We start from the raw sequence: 26875 nt of genomic DNA on the forward strand, positions 1-26875 counted from the left end.
AAACAGTGCGATAGTGGAATTTCTTGGGCCTCATCCAGACTCAGCCTAAAAATTGCACATAAGGTACAACTTCATTTTACCTCATTCAGAGAGGAGTCAGAAATGAGGGCTTGAAAGCGTTTCCAATGGATTATTCAATTTAATNAGTCCCGCCTTAAGCACGAAAGCTGGCCAGGTGACTTTGGGCCAATCACCAGGAGACGGGGAGTTCTAGTCCCGCCTTAAGCACGAAAGCTGGCCAGGTGACTTTGGGCCAATCACCAGGAGACGGTGAGTTCTAGTCCTGCCTTCAACATGAAAGGTAGCTGGGTGACTTTGGGCCAATCTCACCAAGAGACGGTGAGTTCTAGTCCCGCCTTAGGCACGAAAGAGAACTGGGTGACTTTGAATCAATCACTAGGAGACGGTGAGTTCTAGTCCCGCCCTAGGCACGAGAGCTGACTGGGTGACTTTGGGCCAGTCTTTCTCTCTCAGCCCAGCCCAGCTCACAGGGTCATTGTTGTGGGGAAAAGAGAAAAGAGGAAGAGGAAGGAGTGTCGTGTCTGATTGCTGCATTGAGTTGTTACTTATAAAAATAATCAAGGCAAAATAAGTAAGTAAGCAAATACATCAACCAGGATCTAACATGGTTCCTGGCAGCCATCAAAGTAAGCAAGTACATCAACCAGGATCTAACATGGTTCCTGACAGCCATCCCTGCTCGAAGGTGGCTGGAAGTAACTCAGCTCCGGGAAAAGCCAGCGGATAACATGAAACTTGCAAAAACCCAACCATCCGGAGGGCTAAATTGGATCAGAGCCAGTTCCTGACCAGGCTGTGCTAGATTCCCCTGCTGCTGGAACCCACAATACAAAGAGGGGCAACTGGAAGGATCCCCCCCATTTTTTTTTAATGAGCTGACAGTGTTAGTGGGCCGGAAGTCAGAACAATCTTGAGGAAAGGTTCAAGCACTCTGCAGCTATCCCAGGAATGCATCTCCACAAAGTTTGGCCTGGATGGTGTTTCTCTTAGCGGCGCCCTCCCCTTTCCCTGCTTGCCAAAATACGAAGCAGCCGAGACACCGGCCTCTTTTTCCTCCAGGGCTGCCGGCTTTTGGGGAAAAAAATCGCAATTTTCAGGCTCCCCATTCTCGGCCGCTCTCCTCTTCTTCCCTGCCTGCTGTGGCTGAGCATGTAATGTGAGGGTCCCTGACTTACAGCTGTCTATTTAGGGACCGTCACAAGGGGACTGAAAAGTGACTGTTGCCTGTCCTCACACTTACCACCATTCCTCACACTTACGACTGCTGCAGCATCTGTGTGGACATGTGATTCGAGTGCTTGGCAATCGTGTGTTTGCAGTAGTTGCAGCATCCCGGACTCGGGTATGCTCCATTTGCAACTTTTCCAGCCGGCTTCCGACAAACAAAGTCAATGGGGGCAGCCAGACTCACTTAACAACCATGTGGTTCACTTAACAACCATGGCAAAAAAGGTAATAAAACCGGGCACGGTTCACTTAACAACCACCTTGTTTAACAATTAAAATTGTGGTCGTAAATCGAGGACTATCAGCATGCCTGTTAAGAGTTCCTTAACAGGGTGTCCAGAGTTGGCCGGGTTTTTCGGCGTCCTGGGTTGATGCCCCTCAACTGGGCAGCTGTTGCTTCTGCCTGCAATTCAGGAAGGAGGGGTTTCCTTTTCGGCTGTGGCGAGTTCAAGTTCAGCGCCTGGCCCTGAGTGCTCTGGGCTCATCTGTGCTGCAGGTACCAGCGAGGTGGTGCTGCTGCTGGTTCAGGCTTGTTTGTCTACTCTAGGCTGGCTCAGGGCTGGGTGAGAGCAAGGCCTCCCTGCCTTGGCGGCTGGAAGACGAGTGGACTTCAACTCCCAGAATTCCTCAGCCGTCATGCCAGAATGGATCGTTCCTCGATGGGGGTGTTGCTTGCTTCTTGATCGCTGGTCTAAGTGTTCATCTGGGTGTTTTGCTGGCTGGGACGTGTTTTGGTCCTTTTGTTTCCTTTCTGCTTTTTGAATGGTGTGTAGACGTTGATTATCTCTGTGTGCCCGTTGATGGCTGATTGGTCTGAGTTCCAGGCCTCCGGGAATTCTCTCACATTTTTCAACCTGGTCTGGTCTTGGATGTTCATGGTTTCCCAGTTGAAACTATGGTTAATTAAGCCTGTTCGTATCTTGTGCAATTAAGGACTTTCCTGGCTGCCTTCTGAGTGCTAGACGCTGTCCATGGATGCGTTCTGCTGGTCTTCTCCTATCTGTCCCTCAAAATGGTTGTTACAGTCCTTATGCTGCATGTTGTAGGTCAGGGATCCCCAACCTAGGCCACTTTATGACTTGTGGACTTTAACTCCCAGAATTCCTCAGCCAGCCATGCTGAGGGGAAAGGGAGAGGTTTCCATGCTGAGCCAGGCCGGCTCAGGAATTCTGGGAGTTGAAGTCCGTGAGTCATGAGGGGCCCCTATAGTTCCCTCATGCTGGCTGAGGAATTCTGGGAGTTAAAGTCCACGAGTCATGAAGGGGCCAAACTTTCCCCCATGCTGGCTCAGGAATTCTGGGAGTTGAAGTCCACGAGTCATGAAGGGGCCATAGTTCCCCCATGCTGGCTGAGGAATTCTGGGAGTTGAAGTCAACCAGTCATAAAGTGGCCTAGGTTGGGGACCTCTGTTGTAGGTGACTCCTAATTTTTCTTTCAGTACAGGTAGTCCTCAACTTAAGGCCACAATTGAGCCCAACATTTCTGTTGCTAAGCGAGACTTGCTGTTAAGTGAGTCTTGCCCCATTTTACAACCTTTCTTACCACAGTTGTTCACTGTAGTTGTCAAGTTAGTCCCACGGTCGTTAGTGGATCAAGCTTCCCTCTTGACTTTGCTTGCCAGAAGGTCATAAAAGAGGACACTGCAACCATCATAAAGATGAGTCAGTTGCCAGGCGTCCGAATTTTGATCACGTGACCACAGAGATCCTGCCGTGGTCGTAAGTGTGAAAAACAATCGTAAGTTACTTTTTTCGGTGCCGTTGTAACTTTGAACAGTCACTAAATGTTCCGTTGTAAGTCAAGAACTGCCTTTATCATGCTTTTGAGAGTCCAGGATTCCTACATCCGCTGCCAATGGGAGAAGCAGGAGAGGAATTGTAGATCCAGCCTTTCAGCCCCATTATTTTTATTTATTAAAATTATATGCCACGGTTCTCACCATCCGACGTGACTTTGGGCCCTCATCCATGGTGCAAAAGGCTGCTGGACTGCTTGACAGCTGATGGGGTTTCCTGGGAAAGAGGAACATTCGTAAATATTCCATTTTTGGCAATAATAACCGGTAAAATCCCAGCTGGTAGAGCCATGTTGCTCCCGGCTCCTCCCCGACAGCCGGTGATTATGCCCATTCGGTCTTGACTGGCTTTATTACTGACTGCCGCGGCTCAAATTCTGCCTGTATTTGTACAGACTGATTTTATACGAAGTCATAAAATTATGTAAAACAATGACTAACTTTTGCTTGGAACAGGCATGCCGGCCTTGTGCCAGTATGCAGAGGTTACGTTAGCTAGATTGAGGAGCCTTTAATTTTTTCCTGAAATTTATTTCGAGATATTCATAATACACTACAAAACTGCAGTTAATGCCTTGTTTAGCACAGAGTTTTCTGGTAAAAGCAGTGTTTCTGGAACTTGACAAGTTTAAAATGGGTGGACTTCAACTCCCAGAATTCCCCAGCCAGCAAGGCTGGCTGGGGAATTCTGGAAGTTGAAGTCCACCCATTTTAAACTTGCCACGTTCGAAAAACAGTGCGATAGTGGAATTTCTTGGGCCTCATCCAGACTCAGCCTAAAAATTGCACATAAGGTACAACTTCATTTTACCTCATTCAGAGAGGAGTCAGAAATGAGGGCTTGAAAGCGTTTCCAATGGATTATTCAATTTAATTAAGATTATCATCGTAGAAAATACAAATAAAGGTGGTAAGGAGATGGAAAAAGGAAAGAAAGAGGAAGAATTGCAGGATAAAGTGGGAAAGGGAGAAGAACATTGGCTTCCAACTATTTTCAGCGTATTACAATGCAAAGTAAAATTGCAGCTTCAATTTTTCACTTTTGCACATTTAGGCTCGACATTTCTATAATGTCAAACGGACCTAACCAGCAAATCGCAAAGTCACAATTTCATTTTTTTTCCTGCCTTCAGCACAAAGTCCAGAAATGGGTTCTAAGTAGAAACAAAATGACTAGATATATTCTTTTCTCTGATTAAACCAATTAATTGTAGCTTTTCTGCTAACTCCCATCAGTTCTTAATGGGTGATTTTTTACAGTTTGTTCTCTTTTTTACATGGTTTAAAGGTTTCCTGAATTCCTGCGTAGGCTGTACATGCTAGGAGCGGTTGACTCACAAAAGGTTTTTTATTATTATTATTTTTGCCCTGCTACGGCTTTTCACCCACCCACCCACCCGCGCCTTCCATGGGGGGTTACAAAGGTGCACTGGAGTTTTTTTGCGTTCCCGTGTAAAATGATCCAGTGGCTTTATAAGGACAGGTTTTCCGATCACTCTCTCTAATGCCCTCATCATTAAGAACAGGGTCTGATAAAGATAATTAAGTGCAAATAGAAATGCATATTATTTCAACAGCAAGGAAGATAAAGCAGTAATATTTATAGCAGCGTTCCAGTATTTGAGAGGCTGCCACGAAGAAGAGGGGGTCAGATTCTTCTCCAAAGCACCAGAAGGCAGGACCAGAAACAAGGGTTGGAAACTGATCAAGGAGAGAAGCAACCTGGAATTAAGGAGAAACTTCCTTGACATTGAGGACAATTAACCAGTGGAACAGCTTGTCACCAGAAGTCATGGGCGCTTCATCACTGGAGGTTTTTAACAAGAGACTAGACAGTCACCTGTCTGAGATGGTATAGGGTCTTCTGCTTGAGCAGGGGGCTGGACTAGAGGACCTCCAAGGTCCCTTCCAGCTTCTATCCTATCCTATCCTATCCTATCCTATTCCATTCCATTCCAATTCTAATTCTAATTCTTTATTCTATTCTGTTGTTCTGTTCTATTCCGTTCTATTCTAATTCTAATTTCTATTCTATTCTATTCTATTCTGTTCTAGTCTAATTCTTATTTCTATTCTATTCTGTTCTATTCTAATTCTTATTTCTATTCTATTCTATTCCCTATTTTCTATTCTATTCTATTCTGTATTTCCATTCTATTCCATTCTATTCTATTCCCTATTTTCTATTCTATTCTGTTCTGTTCTATTCTATTCTATTCTAAATTGATTATTCTATTCAAAGAAGAGAATATATGTTTTTTATTTGGATATCGTTTCTGGATTTTGTGCTTGTGATGAAAAAAACCCAAAACTTTGGCTTTGGTTTTGCCGATTAGGTAGATTTGTTATTATAGAAATGGCTAGTATATACTAATGTGTAAAAGTAAAAAGCTGAGGCTGTAATGTTGTTATCTTGTACTGTGCTAAAAGCAGTCGGAGGTCGGTGCCGTTTTCTTTTTTCTTTTTTCTTCTCTTAATTTCCTATTTTTTATTTTTCTTTGTATTTTATGCATTGAGAAAACAGTAGAAGTTACATGTAAAGAAAAAAAGAACAGGGGTCTCCAAGCGTGGCAGCTTTTAAGACCTGTGTCCCAAAGGTACTTTTTCAAAAGGCCACTGGAACTGTTTTTCCTTGAAGACGTTTCCCTTTTCATCCAGGGAGCTTCTTCGGTTCTGACTGAATGGTGGAGGATGGAAGGATTTTTATTCCTTGCAGTCATCTGGTCGTTAGGCCTCCCTGTGAGAGTTGTCGAGGCCACTTGAAGATTTATCTGTGCCCTGCAGGGTCACCTGAATCGGGGTGCAAATGGGCGTGGAGCCTTCTTGGATAAATCTCCAAGTAGCCTCCATGACTCTCAGAGGGAGCGCTAACGCCCAGATGACTGCAAGGAATACACCGTAAATCCTTCCATTCTCCACCATTGAGTCAGAACTGAAGAAGCTTCTTGGACGAGAGGCAAAACCTCTTCAAGGAGAAACAAAGTCCAGTTACATCATCATCATCATCATCATCATCATCATCATCATCATCATCATCATCATCATAATAGTAATAATAGTAATAATAGTAATAATAGTAATAATAGTAATAATAGTAATAACAATAATAATTGGAAGGGACCTCGGAGGTCATCTAGTCCAACCCCCTGCTCAGGCAGGAAACCCTACACCATTTCGGACAAATGGCTGTCCAGTCTCTTCTTAAAAACTTCCAGTGTTGGAGCATTCACCGCTTCTGGAGGCAGGTGGTTCCACTGGTTAGTTGTTCTCACTGTCAGGAAGTTTCTCCTTAGTTCCAGGTTGCTTCTCTCCTTGGTTAGTTTCCATCCGTTGCTTCTTCTCCTGCCTTCAGGCGCTTTGGAGAAGAGCTTGACTCCCTCTTCTTCGGGGCAGCCCCTGAGATACTGGAACGCTGCTATCCTGTCCCCCGTCATCCTTCTCTCCATTAAACCAGACAGACCCAATTCCAGCAACCATTCCTTGTAAGTTTTAGCCTCCAGTCCCCTAATCATCTTTGTTGCTCTTCTCTGTACTCTTTCCAGAGTCTCAACATCTTTTTTACATCGTGGTGACCAAAACTGGATGACCTGGATGACTGAGAACATCCATTGATATTTAAGACTTGTGGGCTTCAACTGTTGAAGCCTATAAGTCTTAAAGTTGCCAAGATTGGAGGCCCTTGATTCAGAACACAAGAGCCTTGCTGGGCCCAGGGGCCGTCTGGATGCCTTTGGGGGACTCACAAGCTTGGATTGGAGAGCAGGAGCTCCTTTCCCCTGCGGCTTTCCCTCCGCCTGTATTTTGGAGAGCCAATATTTGGAGAGGGTTCAGAAGCCATAAACCAGCTGTTGGAAATGCAACAAAGCGTATAAAACGATGTTGAGACCCTAGAAAAAGTGCAGAGAGGAACAACAAAGATGATCGGGGCTGGAGGCTAAAATATATGAAGTACAGTTGCAGGAATGGGGTTTGTCTAGTGCAGGGGTCGGCAACCTTGGCCCTTTTATGACTCGTGGACTTCAACTCCCAGAATTCCTCAGCCAGCATGGGGGAACTATGGCCCCTTCGTGACTTGCAGAGTTCAACTCCCAGAATTCCTCAGCCAGCATGGGGAAAACTTTAGCCCCTTCATGACTCGTGGACTTCAACTCCCAGAATTCCTGAGCTAGCATGAGGGAAACTTTGGCCCCTTCATGACTGGTGGACTTCAACTCCCAGAATTCCTCAGCCAGCATGGGGGAACTATGGCCCCTTCATGACTGGTGGACTTCAACTCCCAGAATTCCTCAGCCAGCATGGGGGAACTATGGCCCCTTCATGACTGGTGGACTTCAACTCCCAGAATTCCTGAGCCAGCATGGGGGAACTATGGCCCCTTCATGACTCGTGGACTTCAACTCCCAGAATTCCTGAGCCAGCATGGTTCAGCTTGGAAACCTCTCCCTTTCCCCTCAGCGTGGCTGGCTGAGGAATTCTGGGAGTTGAAGTCCACGAGTCATGAAGGGGCCATAGATCCCCCATGCTGGCTCAGGAATTCTGGGAGTTGAAGTCCACGAGTCATAAAAGAGCCCAGGTTGCCTACCCCTGGCCTAGCCATACCCGATTCCCTGCAACTGTTCTATGTTTTAACCGTCACCTGTGCAAACAACACGTGACTCTCATGTGCAAATCAGCGTGAAAACACGGTACCCGTTATGCCCGCAGTTTGGGAGAGGCAGGCCGCTTTGTTTGAGTCATACCCTTGCCAGAGGGAACTGTGCTGGGAAAAATAGCCGCAAACTAGGAATTCTCGTGTTTGAAGTGTGGTTGTGTGCCCATCCACCGCTCTCGTTTCTTGTCGGCTTTTCTTCTCCAGGAAGTTTCCCCGCAGAGGCCGTTGAGCCAGTCGGGGCACTTGAGGCTTTGAAGGAGCCTTTGTGTCCCTCCTGAGAAAGCAAGGAGAGCGGTTGCCTTCGCTCCAGCGGTTTCTGACGTTGGCATGGCGCAGGCTGGGCGAGGCTGGGCGAGGCTGGGCATTCTCCCTGTAGAGGACCCGAAGGCAGCCTTGTGCCTGCTTTGGCCGGGCTCAGATCATTTGCCCTTCCCAACCTGCCTCTCCGTCATCCCTACCAGCTCCACCCTTTTGTAGAAGACATGAAAGAATTGACAGGGTGGTTCATAAGCTCAACGTCTGAAGCTCTTCCACTGATGGATTGTTTTCATTGTCGGGAAATTCCTCCTTAGTTCCAGGTTGCTTCTCTCCTTGGTTAGTTCCCATCCGTTGCTTCTCGTCCTGCCTTCTTCAGGGGCTTTGGAGAATGGCTTGACTCCCTCCCAAGATGCCTGAAGAAGGCAGGACGAGAAGCAACGGATGGGAACTGATCAAGGAGAGAAGCAACTTAGAACTAAGGAGAAACTTCCTGACAGTGAGGACAATTAACCAATGGAACCACCTGCCTCCAGAAGCGGTGAATGCTCCAACACTGGAAGTCTTTAAGAAGAGACTGGACAGCTATTTGTCTGAAATGGTATAGGGTTCCCATACTGAGCAGGGGGTTGGACTAGATGACATCCAAGGCACCTTCCAGTTCTATTCTGATTGAAGAAGGGTTGCAAGAACTGGGCATAGCTAGTCTAGTGAAGAGAAGGACGAGGGGGGTCATGATAGCAGCCTTCCAGTATCTCAGGGTCTGCCCCAAAAAAGAGGGACTCAAGCTATTCTCCAAAGCGCCTGAAGGCAGGACAAGAAGCAATGGATGGAAACTAACCAAGGAGAGAAGCAACCTGGAACTAAGGAGAAACTTCCTGACAGTGAGAACAATTAACCAGCGGAACCACCTGCCTCCAGAAGCGGTGAATGCTCCAATACTGGAGGTTTTTAAGAAGAGATTGGACAGCCATTTGTCTGACATGGTATAGGGCAGTGGTGGCAAACCTTTTAGAGACTGAGTGCCCAAAAACCACCACCCCACCCCCGTCCCCGCTCCGCCCTGCCCACTGGGCCATCCACCTCCACTGCCCGCCACAGATCACCCAGGCAGCCCAGTTGCGCCATGGTGGCCACGTCCACTGCCCATGCCCCGCAGCAGCATCTGCGTGCGACGGGATGCAAGGGCAGAGTCTTGTCCACGCTGCCTGGCTGCCATGTCCTTCCTTGGCTGCGCTGCTTCGCGTGGGCCGTGCCCAAGGGCGACTCTCCTCTGGGGGGGGCTGCTGTTGAGGAGGGGGCCATGGGAGGAGGCAGGGCTGGGGAGAAGGTGTGTGTGCCCACAGAGAGGGCTCTAAATGCCGCCTCTGGCACCTGTGCCATAGGTTCGCCACCACCGGTATAGGGTTTCCTACCTGAGGGGATTGGACTAGATGACCTTCCAACTTTATTATTATTATTATTATTATTATGGATCATCGCACAGTCAGCCAGATGTTCAGACTGGATTGGGCATTTTGTCTACCTATCGAGTCCTTACCCAGGACCTGGGATAGGCAGATGTGGATGTTTGATGGTGTTACAGATCTCGTCGCAGGATGGAAGCAGTTCCTAGTAAGGCTGCCTTTTGCAATTGACTCATGGCGAATTTGTCAATGCCGATGATGGTGTCCAAGTGGTGCTCCAGTTGTTTTGGGATTGCACCCAAGGCGCCTATGACTGTTGGTACTACCCTTGCTTGCTTTTGCCACAGTCTTTCTATTTCTATTTGTAGGTCTTTGTATTTTGTGATCTTCTCCAGTTCTTTCTCTTCTCTTCTGCTGTCTCCAGGCACTGCCACGTCATTATTATTATTATTATTATTATTATTATTATTATTATTATTATTATTATTATTATTATTATTATTATTAGTGGCAGCCCCTCAGATATTGGAAGGCTGCTATCATGTCCCCCCTCGTCCTTCTCTTTATTAAAGCAGACACATCCAATTCCTGCAACCGTTCTTCATATGTTTTTGTCACCAGGCCTTTAATTGACTTTGTTGCTCTTCTCTGCACTTTTTCCAAAGTCTCCACATCTTTTTTGTAATGTGGTGACCAAAACTGGATGCAGTATTGTAAGTGTGTGGCTTTACTAAGGTTCCCCGTGATGGATAAGGGCAAATGTAGTAGAACATTCCTTTGTTTTTGCAGTCAGGGCCTTTTGCTTTAGGGAGGAATGCAGTGGTGTGTGGGAAACTGTGGCTGCCTCCGGAATGGCCAGATAAGAGGGTGCACAGCTGCACAAGGGGGGGGGGGGAGAAAGAGACCCTCCCGAAGTCAGCAGGTTGTAGGAATCTAGGAAGCCCCCACTGGCACTTGCACAACATCTGCTCAACAACTTTAACGTCGATTCCCAAAGGGAAGCCCAACGCCCAGACATAGAAAGACGTATAGATGATCCTACACAACAAGGTGCCAGGTTTTGAACTACCTCTCCAACAATGGACAACGCTGAATAGGAGCAGGGGGGCTGGACTAGAAGACCTCCAAGGTCCCTTCCAACTCTTGTTAATCTATGGTATTCTGTGGATTTGCATGTCCTATGGTGTCTGCTGGGATTCAGTGTATAAACGGGATATAGCATCCTCCCCTTAGTGTGACCGTGGGGGGGTGTCAAAGTGTAGATGTCAAAGTGTAGATCATATTGTGACAACTGTAACCTGAGAGCATATACTGGGTCAGTATTTGATGGTTTTTTTTTTCAAATAAATGATGCTGTGCTTCAATGGTCAGATGGCCAGAGGTCCCCAACTTTTGGGGCACCAGGGACCGGTTCCATGGGGAGAGGTTTTTCCACGGACCAGAGGGGGTGTGGTTTTGTGTGCTGCCTGCATCCCACAGATGGGGCTTTGCTTGTTTGTGTGGACCGGTTGCTGGCATGACGCGGCCCGGTACCGGTCCACAGACCGGGGGTTGGGGACCCCTGGCTTAGACATTAGTATCTGGATATAGATTCCATGTATAGGGTCAACCTGTTCTCCAAAGCCCCTGAAGGCAGGACAGGTGGAAACTAATCAAGGAGAGAAGCAACCTGGAACTAAGGAGGAATTTCCCGACCGTGAGGATAATGTAATCGGTAGAACAGAAGTTGCCTTCGGGAGTTGTGGGTGCTCCAACACTGGGCAACCATTTGTCTTGGGTGATACAGGGTCTGCTGCTTGAGCAGGGGGTTGGACTAGAAGACCTCCAAGGTCCCTTCCAGCTCCGTTATTGTGTCAGATCTTCTTTTTTTTTTAAACACATTTTATTAGTTTTTTAATTTCTTAAGAAAAAGTACTCAGGACCCACCGTGGTGTTTGGGTGGTCAAACATTCAAAAGTAAAGACATATGTAAACAACTCAACTCAATACATTTCACTATCCCCTCTCTATTTCCCGCGAATAACATCATACATTTAAAATATTCCATTTCTATTTTAAATTTCTATTACTGCTAAACCTGTTTTATAAGTTTATCAGTTTAAATTACCATAGTTTAACTTTAAAACAACAAATTATCAATTCTAATTCTTAATCTCTCACATCCCTCATTGTATCACCAATCTCATTTGTTTCTTCTTCCACTACTGCACAATAAGTATCCTAATAACAATAAAATATTAATCAACCCTATACATACTGTATGTAATCCCACAATCAATCCATCTCTTTAAAATAACAAAATAATATTAAACCTTCATTCATTCAAATTCATTAAACAGAACTCAAGTTTTCAGATCTTCTTAACATGCGTATTTTATTGGGTTTTTAATCTAGGCGAAATGTTAATATACGTTGCAAGTCCACGTATGATACGCCATACACCATTGGTGGCGAACCTATGGCACGGGTGCCAGAGGCGGCACTCAGAGCCCTCTCTGGGGGCACATGCGCTGTCGCCCCAGTCCTGGGCCTTCAGCTGGGTTTTATAAAACCTTTTCGCTTTAGGCCTCTGCTGCCATGTGCAAAAAAGAAAAAAGGTTCAATCAATCAGTCAATTTCAACTTCTCGCAGGAAAAAAAAGATCTTGCAAAGTTGAAATTGATTGATTGAACTTTTTAGTCCCACCCAGTCTGCCGTTACCACCGCAGCCACGCCCACCCAATTGGCCACACCCACCCAATGGGCCAAACCGCCTGGCACCCGACGATGCATAAGTGGGTTTTGGGTTGCAGTTTGGGCACTCGGTCTCTAAAAGGTTCGCCATCACTGCCATACACTAAAGACAGCAAAGCGGGCTTTTTTTAGGGTGAGGGCGGGAGAATTGCGCTTCCAGACTTGCAACCGAGCGCAGGGGCGAATCCTAGTTTGCACTGAAGCTGCATCAAGAGCAGCTGCCCAGTCTTGCAAGCTCCGTTCTCCCGCGGTGCCCGCCCGAGGGCATCCACTTGCGACCGACCAGCTTCTGCAGCTTCAGCAGAAGCAGCTGCCTGCGGCTTCCCTCCAGCCGGCTTCCTTGCCCTGCTCCTGCGAGCGTGCCCACGGGTGACTCAGCCGGCTGAGCCGGTCTTCCGCCGGCACCTGTGCGGTCAGGAGGGGGGGGCGGCCTTCGTAGCCTCTGACTCATCCGGCCTCTTTGGGGTTTCGGCTCACTCGGCTGGCTGGCGGGGCATACGGCTTCCTCTCGGCCCGGCTCCAAGGGGGGGGCTCCAGGGGGCTCTGGGCTGGAGACCCGCCGGCCGGTAGTGCAGGGGGGCGGGTGGGGGGGTGCTGAGGAAAGGGGGGGTCTGAAACACGAGGAGAGGGAGGGCGCTTGCCGGACTTACAGCCACAATTGAGCCAAAATTTCTTTCGTTAAGTGAGACATTTGTTAAGTGTGGTTTGTCCCGTTTTGCAACCTTTCCGGCCACATTGGTTAAGCGAAACACTGCAGTTAGTAAGTTACAACAGCCATGAAAAGCAGTGACTTATGACCGTTTTGCACGCTTAACGACCGTTTGCAGCTTCCCCAGGGTCCCGTGATCAAAATTCAGATGTTTGGCAACTGGCTCACATTTATGACGGTTGCGGTGTCCCGAGGTCACGTCATCCCCTTCCGCAAACCTCTGACGAGCAAAGTCAGTGGGGAAGCCATATTTGCTGAACAAGCAGGTTACTGACTGAACCGTGGCGATTCGCTTAAGGAAGGTCATAAAACGGGGCCAAAACCTGCGTATCAAATGTCTCACTTAGCCACAATACCTTTGGGGCTCAGTTGTGGCCGTAACTGGAGTACTACCTGTACAGAAATAAAATACTGTTAAAAATGCAAGTGCTCGGGCCTGGATTTGGGGGATTCCCCTCCCCTGACCTTTTTCCCGGGCGTTTCTCACTCTCCCCCCCTTTCTCCCCCCCCGCAGAGTTCTGCCGCATTGACCGTCCGCTGTGCCGCAATGAGGACGAGCAGCTCAGCTTTGAAGCCGTCCGCAACATCCACAAGCAGATGGACGACGACGCAAACGGCAACGTGGACGTGGAGGAGAGCGATGAGGTGAGCGGTTGGGGGGCCCCTGGCCCTGCTCTGGCAGCCCCCTGGCTGTCCCCTCCCCTGCTGGCCCCCTGGGTAACCCTGTTTCGGGTGATCCTGGTCGGATGGGGGCTTGTGGCCAGCTGAGTCCGGTGCCCCTCTGGGACCAGTGGAACAGCCTTGCAGCCCTGGTGAAGCCCCCTACCCCCACCCCCACCACAGGCAATCCTCGACTTACAATGGTTTGTTTAGTGACCGTTCGAAGTTACAACGGCACTGAAAAGAGTGACTTGTAACCATTTTTCACACTTACGACCGTGGCAGCGTCCCCCGTGGTCACGTGATCAAAATTCAGACGCTTGGCGACCGACTCGTGTTTACGACGATCGCAGCGCCTTGGGGGTCACGTGATCCCCTTTTGCGTCCCTCTGACCAGCAGAATCAATGGGGAGGGAAGCCCGATTCGCTTAACGACCGGGTGACCAATTTAACAACCGCAGCGATTCACTTAACAACGGTGGCAAGAAAGGGACAAAACTCGCTTAATAAATGTCTCACTTAGCGGCATAAGTTCGGGGCTCAATTGTGGTCATACGTTGAGGACAACCTGCATTTTCTAAGCCAGTGTTTCTCAACCTTGACCATTTTAAGGCATGTGGACTTCAACTCCCAGAATTCCACAGCCAGCAATGCTGGCTGTGGAATTCTGGGAGTTGAAGTCCACATGCCTTAAAATGGTCAAGGTTGAGAAACACTGTTCTAAGCCATGCTCAGCCCGGCCTGGCCTGCTCTGGTCTCAGCATGGAAAATGTTGACCTCTCTAAGCCGCCGGACAATCCTCTTCCGTCCTGCCACGTTCCCTTTGAGGAAGTTGTAGTGCAGCTGCTCCTTCCGTCCAAACTGCCCCCTGCCCTAGCCTGGGAGAGCATTCGAGGGGCACGCAAGAACCAGGCCAGGCCCCGGGAGAAAATGCGGATTTATTTCGGAGCTCAGGATTTCCCGCCCAAAGTTTCTTTTCTCTGCAAAATATGAACAGAGCAGCTTGAAAAATAACCACAGGTTCTCCTCTGAAGCTTTGGGGATCACTGGCACAAGATGGGGGTGCTGTTTACCAACTGGGGTGTGAAGCTTTGGGGTTCACTGGCACAAGATGGGGTGCTGTTTACCAACTGGGGTGTCTTCCAAAGAGGGGTGGACTAATTGGTCTCCCAGCAGATGCCTTCAGACACACACACACACACACACACATCGCCCTCCAGGCTAAGAGCCACGGATCCCCACGACTTCCACAAATTGCCCCATCTGGCAACATTAAGGCTTGTGGACTTCAACTCTCCAGCCAGCATCGCCATCTTTTGAAATCCCCCTTTGATGACTGAATAACAGTATAAAAGAATGACAGAGTTGGAAGGGACCTTGGAGGTCTTCTAGTCCAGCCCTCTGCTCAGGCAGGAGACCCTATTCCATTTCAGACAAATGGTTGTTCGATCTCTTTTTAAAAATCACCACTGTAGGAGCATTCACAAGTTCTGGAGTCAGGTTGTTCCACTGGTTAATTGTTCTGTCAGGAAGTTTCTCCTTAGTTCCAGGTTGCTTCTCTCCTTGATGAGTTTCCACCTGTTGCTTCTTGTCCTGCCTTCAGGGGCTTTGGAGAAGAGCTTGACTCCCTCTTCTTTGGGGCAGCCCCTGAGATACTTGAAGGCTGCTATCATGTCCCCCCTTGTCCTTCTCTTCGTTAAACTAGACATACCCAATTCCAGCAACCGTTCCTTACGTGTTTTAGCCTCCAAGTCCTCTAATCATCTTTGTCGCTCTTCTCTGTACTCTTTCTAGAGTCTCAACATCTTTTTTACATTGTGGCGTTCCTCCCTCTTGATATTTGGAGGACCATCCTCTTCACTGATCCCCAGCTTAAGAAGAGCCAAAGTCCTTCATAAAATACCAAATTCCATATTTTTGCGGTACAGTTTCTCATCGTGTTTACAACTTTAGCAACTCTTTTCCTGCAGGGTTGTGCTGACTTACACAAAAGCATGAAACCAAGTGCTGGTTTCATCAGTGCTGGGAGGGAGGGGGGTTTGCAGAGTGGAGGAAGGAGGAGGAGGAGGATGACGACTGTGAGCTCCTTGGTGCTCTCTGAAGTGGCTTGTTTTCTTGCAGACATTACATGGCCCAACTAGGTGACATTGTCAATGCTAGGAGGGAGTGGAGTTTGGGGGGGGAGGAGGAGGAGGAGGACTGTGGGGTCCTTGGTGCTCTCTGAGCTGGGTGGTTTTCTTGCAGACGTTTCGTGACCCAACTAGGGAACATCATCAGTGCTGGAAGGGAGGGGGGGTTTGCAGAGTGGAGGAAGGAGAAGAGGAGGAGGAGGACCACTGTGAGCTCCTTGGTGGTCCCTGAACTGGGTTGTTTTTTTGCAGACATTTCATGACCCAACTAGGTAACATCATCAGTGATAGGTAGGATAAATGCTTGCAGAAAGGAAAGACTTGCAAGGGGGAGACTGACTGGGACCCTGGAAAGGGCCTTGCAAAGTGGAGGTTCGAGGGCTCTGGAGGGCAGGAAAGAGGAAAAGGGCCGCAACTGCTCCCTAAGAGCAGCTCAGCTGTGGAACCGATGAGCAAAGGAGGTTTTCATTTCCTTTTTACAGGATGTAATAATGATAATGATAATGGTGTTGTTGATGTTGTTGTTGTTGTTGTTGTTGGAAGGGACCTTAGAGGCTATCTACTCCAACCCGCTGCTCAGGTAGGAAACCCTATACCAGGGATAGGGAACCTTGGCCCCTTCATGACTCGTGGACTCCAGAATTCCTGAGCTAGCATGGCTCAGCTTGGAAACCTCTCCCTTTTCCCTCAGCATGACTGGCCCAGGAATTCTGGGAGTTGAAGTCCACGAGTCATAAAAGAGCCCAGGTTCCCCACCCCTGAGAAATGGCGTCTTCTGCCGGAAGGCCTGTGCAGCAAAGAACCGAGCTATGGATACTCTGCTTCCTAGGCCAGGGGTCTGCAACTTTGGCTCTTTTATGACTCGTGGACTTCAACTCCCAGAATTCCTGAGGCAGCATGGCTCAGCTTGGAAACCTCAGCATGGCTGGCTCAGGAATTCTGGGAGTTGAAGTCCACGAGTCATAAAAGAGCCAAGGTTGCCTACCCCTGGCCTATGCCATTCCAGGCAAGTGACCATCCAGTCTTTCCTTAAAAGCCTCTAAAATGGTCTAGGCCAGGGGTAGGCAACCTTGGCTCTTTTATGACTGGTGGACTTCAACTCCCAGAATTCCTCAGCCAGCATGGGGGAAACTATGGCCCCTTCATGACTTGCGGACTTCAACTCCCAGAATTCCTGAGCCAGCCTGGCTCAGCTTGGAAACCTCTCCCTTTCCCCTCAGCGCGGCTGGCTGAGGAATTCTGGGAGTTGAAGTCCACCAGTCATAAAAGAGCCCAGGTTGCCTACCCCTGACCCTAGACCATTTTAGACTAGCAAAAATGTGACGAAACATCGGTTGGAGGGCCATCAACCTGGGGGATGTTTTCATTTCGAATTTGCGCACTGAATCAAGCAGGGAGACATGTTGGCTGACATGGACTCTCCCAGCCCTGGGTTCTATATTTAGCTTTAATTCTCATCGCTGCAAGCTTGGCTGGGAGCCGGGAGAGCCATTTGAAAGCCCTGGGGGGGTGGGGGGTGCAGTCGCCCTGTTCTTCTAAGATGCCTCCCCAGGACGGGTGGGGCCTGGAAACCTGCCCTTCCTGTTCCGCCTTCTGGCCTGGCAGGGCTTCTCCCTGCAGCAAGCCCTCCTCAGCCTGCTGGAGCTTGTGCTTCTTTCCCCACTGGGGGGTGGGGGGAGGCTGCACTTATGTTTTTCCCACCCCCTCCTTGATTGGCTGGAGGGCAGATTCCCAGGGGAATCGCCTGATCTTGGGCATGGCTGAGCCCGCCATGGCTGATTGACGCTCAGCCTTCTGCTTCAGAGAAGGAACAGGGGCTGGGGTCTCCAAGGCCCAGGGGGGCTTTTGAGGGGTCTCCTGGGTAGAATAAGATCGAGGCCTTTAAGGAGAGGCTGGACAGCCATTCGTCCGATATGGTATAGATATGACTGGTGGACTTCAACTCCCAGAATTCCTCAGCCAGCATGGGGGAACTATGGCCCCTTCATGACTCGTGGACTTCAACTCCCAGAATTCCTGAGCCAGCATGGGGGAACTATGGCCCCTTCGTGACTGGTGGACTTCAACTCCCAGAATTCCTCAGCCAGCATGGGGGAACTATGGCCCCTTCGTGACTGGTGGACTTCAACTCCCAGAATTCCTCAGCCAGCATGGGGGAACTATGGCCCCTTCGTGACTGGTGGACTTCAACTCCCAGAATTCCTGAGCCAGCACGACGAGAACTTTGGCTCCTTCATGACTTACAGACTTCAACTCCCAGAATTCCTCAGCCAGCATGGGGGAACTATATGGGCCCTTCATGACTGGTGGACTTCAACTCCCAGAATTCCTGAGCCAGCATGGTTCAGCTTGGAAACCCTCTCCCTTTCCCCTCAGCATGGCTAGCCAGGAATTCTGGGAGTTGAAGTCCACAAGTCATAAAAGAGGCAAGGTTGCCTACCCCTCGCCTAGACCAGGGCTTTTCAATCTTTTCACCCATTGTACCACTTTTAGGATATGGCAACATCCGAGTACCACCAGTCGCCTAGCAAAGTGTCAAAAACCTGATGACCCCCCCCCCCCAAAAAGGAAAAGTGATGAAGTACAGCTAGTCCTCGACTTACAACAGTTCACTTAGTGACTGTTCGAAGTTACAATGGCCCTGAAAAAAGTGCCCCCCAAGCCACAGCTGAGCAAGACACCTGCCTGCCCACCTGGCCGCGCTCTTCCTCCTGTCCGAGGTTTCCATTGTTGTGAGCATTTCTGTTGAGGATTGGCAGCGGGGGTGGGGTGGGGGGGTGTTTGGTTTTTATTCCCCCGGCTGCTGGGTGGTTGCAGCAGGTTTTGGTCCCTTCACATGACCCTGGGACACTGTGACCGTCGTAAATAGGAATCAGTTGCCAAGCATCTGAATGTAGATCACAAGACCCTGGAGAGTCTGCAACATTCCAGCTGATAGGTGCTTCTTCTGGGCTCAGCAGATTAGAGTAGAGTAGAGTAGAGTAGAATAGAATAGAATAGAATAGAATAGAATAGAATAGAATAGAATAGAATAGGAAGGGACCTTGAAGGTCATCTAGTCCAGCCCCCTGCTCAGGCAGGAAACCCTATACTATTTCAGACAAATGGCTGTCCAGTCTCTTCTTAAAAACTTCCAGTGTTGGAGCACCCACAACCTCTGGAGGCAGGTTGTTCTACGTTGGGTCATTTGTCCGAAATGGTGTAGGGTTTCCTGCCTGAGCAGGGGGTTGGACTAGATGACCTCCAAGGTCCCTTCCAACTTTATCATCATCATTATTATTATTATAAATGTCTGCAGCCAAGCTCAGAGAGACCCCCTTCCCCCTTCTGTTCCTCCCTTCTCCTCCTCCTCCTCCTCCTCTTCCTCCCTTCTCATCTTCCTCCTTCTCTTCCTCTTCCTCTTCCTTTTCTTTCTCCTCCTCCTCCTCCTCCTCTGCTTCCTGCTCCTCCCTCCCTCCCTTCCCCTTCTTCAGTTCCCTTTTCCATCTTTCCTTCCTTTTCCCTTCCCTCCCTCCCTTCCTTCTGTGCCAATGAAGCCCCTCTCCTGCCCAGGGCTGCCTGTTCAAGCTACTGTTCTTCTCATCTGTAGTCTTTTTTATTTTATTTTTTATTTTTTTATTTTATTTTTTATTTATTATACATCTTTCAAACATAGAATGCATTAACCTACATACATTTCAATTCTAACATTACACATTTTAGTTGTATAACTATTAATGCATACTTATAATACCATCCCGACTCTCCCCCCACCCCATTATCCCCCTCCCCCTCCCTTTGCCCCCCCTTCCCCTCCCTCACTTCCCAGAACTGAACACAGGGTTACCAAGCCATTATAATATCCACAACTTATCTACCATACTCTCTAATTTTAAAATACACAACATCCTAATTCCTTTAACCCCCTTCATAACATTCATTCTACTAACATAAGAAAATTTTTTATTCCTAACCTACATGATAATTTTTTTTATCTCATATCTCTTCTGTATATAAACTATCCATCTTTCCCATGCTGTAGTCTTAATATAGTCCTCAGGGCCCTTTCCAAGATCCCACTTGAGCTGCCCATCAGCCTCTCTCCAAATCCTCTCCTTCAAGATCTCGGCTTTCTGCTGCCCATCATCTGGTTAAGGAGATCCTGAGCGTTGGGAATCCGGTTTTTCCGTCTCCTTTAATCCGAGGCCATTTTTTTTAATGCACGTGGAATCGTAGTTTTTGCAAGGCTACTCAAAAGGTGTGGAGGCGACCCTTGGGTTGCAAAAGAGAAAAAAAAAGCATTGCACCCCTCTTTTATTTTATTTTTTGCATGGGGTCTCTGGTTTTTGAGAACGTGGCCTACAGGGAAGAATTGCTTAGGATGCCGTTCAAACGTTAACAGTCGCGAATTTAAAAAAAAAAAATAGATTTTCCCTGACAGTAGGGTTGGTTTTTAATGTATGATTAGCTCACAAGCCAGATTTAGGGGTGTCTGTTGCAAGAGAAGGCGCTAAACCAGGGGCCCCCAACCTTGGCCCCTTTAAGACCTGCGGACTTCAACTCCCAGAATTCCCCAGCCAGCATAGCTGGCTGGGGAATTCTGGGAGTTGAAGTCCGCAGGTCTTAAAGGGGCCAAGGTTGGGGGGCCCCTGCTCCAAACCAAGTGGGTCACCTTCTCCACAACCAGCCTGGACACCTGCAAAGGTGACCGGAAGGTGCCCTGTGCAGCTTGTGTGATGATTTGGCAGGTTGTCATGTTGTGGTTCTCTGAAGTATGATTTTTGTCAGCATCTCTTGGCCACCAGCTCTTCACTTTGGGCTTTCCGGGTGGGCATCTTGTGGGCAAAGGAATGTTTTTTCCTGCTTCCCTCCACCCACCTTTTCACAATGCATGCGACATCTTTTAATCATTTCTGTTCTTGTGACATTTTAGTCGTTTTGATTCTCCTTTTCTGTGTATTGTTTCAGTACGTTGACCTAGGAAGCAGTAGAGTTCCATGCGGAGGGGGGGCCTCTGGGTGGGTGGGCAGGGAGGGCAACAGTGGGGGGCTTCTTACTAAGAGCTGGAACTGTGAATTGAGCGGCGGGAGGAAGGAGGGAAGGCAGGCAGGTGGAGGGAGGGAGGGAAGGAAAGAGGGAGGGAGGAAGGAAGAGGGAAGGGAAGAAAAGAAAGGGAGGGAGGAAGCTGATTAAGAAGGGAGGGAGGGAAGAAGGAAGGGAGGGAGGAAAGAGGGAGGGAGGAAGGAAGGAAGGAAGAGGGAAGGGAGGAAGGGAAAGAAAGAAAGGGAGGGAGGAAGCTGATTAAGAAGGGAGGGAAGAAGTTGGGAAGGAAGGAAGGAAGCTAGGGAAGGGAAGGAAAGAAGGGAAGGAAGGACAGAAGGGAGAGGAAGAAAGGAAGAAGAGGGAAGTAAGGAAGGAAAGAGGGAAAGAGGGAGGAAGGAAAGAAAGGGAGGGAGGAAGCTGATTAAGAAGGGAGGGACGAAGGAAAGGAAGGGAAGAAGTTGGGAAGGAAGGAAGGAAGCTAGGGAAGGGAAGGAAAGAAGGAAAGGGAGGAAGGAAAGAGGGAGGGAGGAAGGAAAGGAAGGGAAGAAGTTGGGAAGGAAGGAAGGAAGCTAGGGAAGGGAAGGAAGGAAGGAAAGAGGGAAGGAGGAAGAAAGGAAGGAAGGAAGCTAGGGAAGGGAAGGAAAGAAGGAAAGGGAGGAAGGAAAGAGGGAGGGAGGGAGGAAAGGAAGGGAAGAAGTTGGGAAGGAAGGAAGGAAGCTAGGGAAGGAAAGGGAAGAAGGGAGGGAAGGAAGGCTTAGCACAGCCTATTTGCTGGGCTCCTGGTCTTTGGGGAAAGCAGGGGGTCCTCCTGCTCCCTCTGCCGTGGACGGAGCAGCCCCCCCCCTCCGCCTGGGCACGGCCGCTTCCTGGGGCTCCTGGAAGCCGGGCTCTGGCAGCCGGACTGACAGGAGGGATCACTTTTCTTTCCTGAGCTAAATATACCGAGCAACAGCTGCTTCCCCTGCCTGCTTCCCTCGGGCAGATCAGGGCTGCTCCCAGCGGAGCTGCCTGGAGGGTCGGGAGGACCTTGCCGGCCTCTGGGTGGAGGTCACGGGCTGTGCTGGGGAGGGGGCTGCAGGGAAGCAGCTCTGCACCTCTGCTTTGCCCCCCCCTGGCTTGGCTGCAGGGCTTCAGCGCGGCCTTCCGCCATCTTGGACCCTCTTGAGACGTTTCATCCCTAACCTCCTCGCCTTTCTCTCCACTTAAAACCCCGGCCCTGGCTCTCTGCAGAGGCCCCCCGTTGTCTCCCTTCCTCTTCCTAGGCCAGGGGTAGGCCACCTTGGCTCTTTTAGGACTCCTGGACTTCAACTCCCAGAATTCCTCAGCCAGCATGGGGGAACGATGGCCCCCTCATGAATCACGGACTTCAACTCCCAGAATTCCTCAGCCAGCATGGGGGAACTATGGCCCCCTCATGAATCACGGACTTCAACTCCCAGAATTCCTGGGCCAGCATGGGGGAACGATGGCCCCTTCATGACTCCTGGACTTCAACTCCCAGAATTCCTGAGCCAGCAAGGCTCAGCTTGGAAACCTCTCCCTTCCCCCTCAGCATGGCTGGCTCAGGAATTCTGGGAGTTGAAGTCCACGAGTCATAAAAGAGCCAAAGTTGCCGACCCCTGTCCTAGGGCTTGTAACTTCACAGGGGACACTCTGGTGGGCCAACCAGCCAGGAGAACATTGTAGAGAAAGAATTAGAATAGTTGGAAGGGACCTTGGAGGTCTTCTAGTCCAACCCCTTGCTTAGGCAGGAAATCCTATGCCATTCCAGACAAATGGCTGTCCAGCCTCTTCTTGGAAACCTCCAGTGATGGAGCACCCACAACTTCTGAAGGCAACTTCCATAAAACTGGTTAATTGTTCTAACTGTCAGGAAGTTTCTCCTTAGTTCCAGGTTGCTTCTCTCCTTGGTCAGTTTCCATCCGTTGCTTCTTGTCCTGCCTTCTTCAGGGACTTTGGACAAGAGCTTGACTCCCTCTTCTTTGGGGCAGCCCCTGAGATACTGGAAGACAGCTATCATGTCCCCCCCTCGTCCTTCTCTTCATTAAACTAGACATACCCAAATCCTGCAATTCTTCATATTTTTCACTCTCCAGGCCTTTAATCATCTTTGTTGCTCTTCTCTGCACTTTTTCCAACGTCTCGACATCTTTTTTGTAATGTGGTGACCAAAACTGGTGTGTGGCCTTACTAAGGCTTTGTAAAGTGGTACTAATACTTCACGTGATTTTGATTCTATGCCTCTGTTTGTACACCCCAGAATTGTGTTAGCTTTTTTTTTGCTGCTGCCGCACACGGCTGGCTCCTGTTTAAGGGATCGTCCACTAGGAAAGGATTCATCAAGCCACAGCAGCAGCTTGTGTGTGTGTGTGTATGTGTCTGTGTGTGTCTGTGTGTTCAGCCTAGCACCTTCTTCACCCTGGGAGAGATTCTCTTTCTCTTGCAATTAGTTGCTTTTTTGGTCCAGCCACACTTTCATTTCCTTTATGGCTGTCATTCTGAACACAGCACCCTCCGTGTTTGCGGCTTGCTGGCTCATTTCAGAAGAAAAAACAACAACGCAGGCTTTTTTGTTCTTGACACTCTTGATTTGAATTTGCTTTTTTTTTTTGAAGTCAAGAGTTTGGGAGTGGTGATGAACAGCAGGAAATGGTGTCACAAAGGCTGCTCAATTTTTTATTCCTTTCTGGGTGCTTTTTTTTAAAAACAAGCAAACATGCAAATGTTTTTGTAATGAAGTTTGCTTAAAAGCCACAACCTCTTAGTGCCTAGAGCAGGGGTAGACAACCTCAGCTCTTCTATGACTGGTGGACTTCAACTCCCAGAATTCCTGAGCCAGCATGGGGAAATATGGCCCCCTCATGACTCGTGGACTTCAACTCCCAGAATTCCTGAGCCAGCATGGGGGAACTATGGCCCCTTCATGACTCATGGACTTCAACTCCCAGAATTCCTCAGCCAGCATGGGGGAACTATGGCCCCTTCATGACTCATGGACTTCAACTCCCAGAATCCCTGAGCCAGCATGGGGGAACTATGGCCCCTTCATCACTTGGGGACTTCAACTCCCAGAATTCCTGAGCCAGCATGGCTCAGCTTGGAAACCTCTCCCGTTCCCCTCAGCATGGCTGGCTCAGGAATTCTGGGAGTTGAAGTCCACCAGTCATAAAAGAGCCAAGGCGGCCTACCCCTGCCCTAGGGCAGTGATGGCGAACCTTTTACGAGTCCAAGTGCCCAAACTGCAACCCAAAACCCACTTATGCATTGTCGAGTGCCGGGTGGGTGTGGCCCATTGGGTGGGTGTGGCCCATTGGGTGGGTGTGGCAATGGGGTGGACGTGGCTGTGGTGGTAATGACAGACTGGGTGGGACTAAAAAGTTCAATCAATCAATTACAACTTTGCAAGATCTTTTTTTCCCCGCGAGAAGTTGAAATTGATTGAACCTTTTTTTTTTTTTGCACACGGCGGTGGAGGCCTAAAGCGAAAAGGTTTTATAAAACCCAGCTGAAGGCCCAGGACTGGGGCGATGGTGCGCGTGCCCACAGAGAGGGCTCTGAGTGCCGCCTCTGGCACCCGTGCCATGGGTTCCCCACCACTGCCCTAGGGCATTTTAGACAGGCTTGCTTGCTTGCTTGTTGTGCACCAGTCCTGGCAGCCCCTTCTTGCAAGGTTGCTGAGCTGTGACAGCTGTTGGCAAGGACAGAATCAGTGAAAGGACGCAGGAGAACGAGACAGGTGGATGCCCCCCTCCCCCCCGGCAGGGTTGGCTGTCATGGGGCAAGGGGGTCTCACGCAGGAAGCAGGTGGGAAAACGCAGGGCAGGTTTCCAAGCCGGCAGTGGCAGCCTTTCCAACGGTTCGGTGCCCTCCATTTGCATAAGAACCAGGAAGGGCTCTGACTTGCCCTGCCCTGGCCCTGATCCAGCCTCTGGTTGGCAGGAAGCCTTGCAAGGGGGGGTCCTTTGTGTGGGACGGACGTAGCCGGTTGAGTCTGTGCGTCAGACCCGCCCCAGTGTAGGCATTTGGGAAAGAAAGAAAGGTCCTCGACGCCATTTGATTGAAGTGAAAGGTTATTTTACTAAAGCTAAGTGGTTGCAGTGAAAGTAAAGCTAGATCTGAATATTCCCTGGCTCGGATACGCAGTGCCTCTCCTTGCAGTTTCACATCTGGTTCCCAGGCTGGGTGCCCTTGGAGGCTGGCTCACTCCGATTTGACACCTCTGCTTCTTGCCACGGGTCTCCCACCGTGGGTCTTCCCATTCCCAGGCCCACAGGCTGCTACCCCCCCAATTCCCTCCCCCTCCCTCGCAGTGTACGGCAGGGTGCCAGCGAAGCGAAGAAGCCGGAGGTGGCAGCACTGACTCTGTCGTTGTCTTCCTTTCCCAGTTCCTGCGGGAAGACCTGAATTACCACGACCCCACCATCAAGCACAGCACCTTCCACGGGGAGGACAAGCTCATCAGCGTGGAAGATCTTTGGAAGGCCTGGAAGGCATCGGAAGGTGAGCCCGGAGGGGGCCCCCGTAGCTCAGGTGCCTGCCAGGGAAGGATGGGGTGGCCAGCTCGGGACTCGCTGCCTCTGATGACAGGAAGAGGCTCCGGGAAGGGCTGCCTGGTCCTGAGGGCCCGGCTGAGAGGCTGAGAAGGGTCAGGAGAAGACCTGGAGAATTCTGCCCCCCCTCCCCCAAGAAGGCCACTGGGCAGAAAAGGCTAAAGATGGCCCAGGGGTTTTGCTTCTCTACCAAAGACAGACCGCGGTGGTCAACGTGCGGCCACTGGAGCTTAGCACCCACTTTGGGTGTGGGGTCCTTGGTGCTTCTGACTTTGGGTGGTTTTCTTCCAGACCCAACTAGGAAACTTCTTCACTGGGAGGAGGAGGAGGAGGAGGACGACCTTCATGCTCTCTGAGCTTCGTTCATGACCCAATTAGGGAACATCATCAGTGCTAGAATGGAATGGGGTCGAATCTTGTTTATATAAAGTTGCCTGGGTGTGGTTTCCCCTTCATCATTTCATGATGAGGATTGTTTTTCTGGTGTTAATCCCTGCTTATCTGGTTGTGGCCTGCAGGAAAGGATGTGCTCCGGTCTTTTTTGTTTCTTTCGTAGTGGCAGCTTTTTTGGTCGCGTTGAATGGTGTGTAAATGTGATTTATGAGACCATACGTGCTAGCGCTGATGATGTTCCCTAGTTGGGTCGTGAAACGTCTGCAAGAAAACCACCCAGCTCAGAGAGCACCAAGGACCCCACAGTCCTTCCTTCCTTCCTTCCTTCCTTCCTTCCTTCCTTCCTTCCTTCCTTCCTTCCTTCCTTCCTTCCTTCCTTCCTTCCTTCCTTCCTTCCTTCCTTCCTTCCTTCCTTCCTTCCTTCCTTCCTTCNCACTATGAAGCGGTATATAAGTCTAAGTGCTATTGCTAACTATCGTCTATCTATCTATCTATCTATCTATCTATCTATCTATCTATCATATATCGCTATGTGTATGTGTCTGTCTCTTTCTTTCTTTCTTTCTTTCTTTCTTTCTTTCTTTCCTTCCTTCCTTCCTTCCTTCCTTCCTTCCTTCCTTCCTTCCTTCCTTCCTTCCTTCCTTCCTTCCTTCCTTCCTTCCTTCCTTCCTTCCTTCCTTCCTTCCTTCCTTCCTTCCTTCCTTCTAGCACTGACAATGTACCCTAGCTGGGTCATGAAACATCTGCAAAAAAACCGCCCAGCTCGGAGAGCACCCAGGTCCCCTCATTTCAACCCTGAGCTACAGAGATTCTCTTCTCTTGCTCCAGTTTGGCCTCTGTAGGAAAAGGAACTCACGTCAAGCACGGGAAAAATTAGGAAGTCCGGGCAGTTCAAACGAATATAAAGTTTTCTTGCAAGCTGAGGCTCTCAACAAGGATCTCAGCTATTAAGGGTCCAAATGAATTGGCGGGAGAGAAGAGTCAGCAGAATTCAAGGTGGGCTGGACGTAGGTCTCCTGTGGGCAGGAAGGGACTGGAGTCTGATGACGCGTTTGACCCCTCCGACTCTCCTCCAAGCCAGGCCTGGGCCTTTGAGCACGGATGCCTCCCTCCAGATCAGTGGTTCTCAACCTGTGGGTCGGGATCCCATTTGGGGTCGATCGACCATTTCACGGGGGTCGCCAAGAAAGGCTGTCCGCCATTTTTTTTGTCCGCCATTTTTTCCCCTTTTCCGGCGGGTGCCTTACCTCCCTTTATTTTATTTATTTTAATTTATTTATTTATTTATTTATTTATTTATTTATTTATTTATTTATTTATTTAT

The 26875-nt window shown here is 49.4% G+C and overlaps 1 protein-coding gene across 1 annotated transcript in view; it reads left to right on the forward strand.

The window, feature by feature from the left end:
- Positions 1-13311: 13311 nt before the first annotated feature.
- Positions 13312-26875, forward strand: part of STIM1 (stromal interaction molecule 1) — a gene marked incomplete at its 5' end in the record, with an annotated part of 42784 nt that continues 29220 nt past the window's right edge. Inside the window, 2 exon segments of the mRNA XM_029286515.1 lie at positions 13312-13442; positions 24994-25108. Coding sequence (XP_029142348.1) covers positions 13312-13442; positions 24994-25108 — 246 coding nt within the window.

The sequence above is a fragment of the Protobothrops mucrosquamatus genome, unplaced genomic scaffold (assembly GCF_001527695.2).
Source record: "Protobothrops mucrosquamatus isolate PMUCROS unplaced genomic scaffold, P.Mucros_1.0 scaffold3960, whole genome shotgun sequence".
Lineage (NCBI taxonomy): Eukaryota > Metazoa > Chordata > Lepidosauria > Squamata > Viperidae > Protobothrops > Protobothrops mucrosquamatus.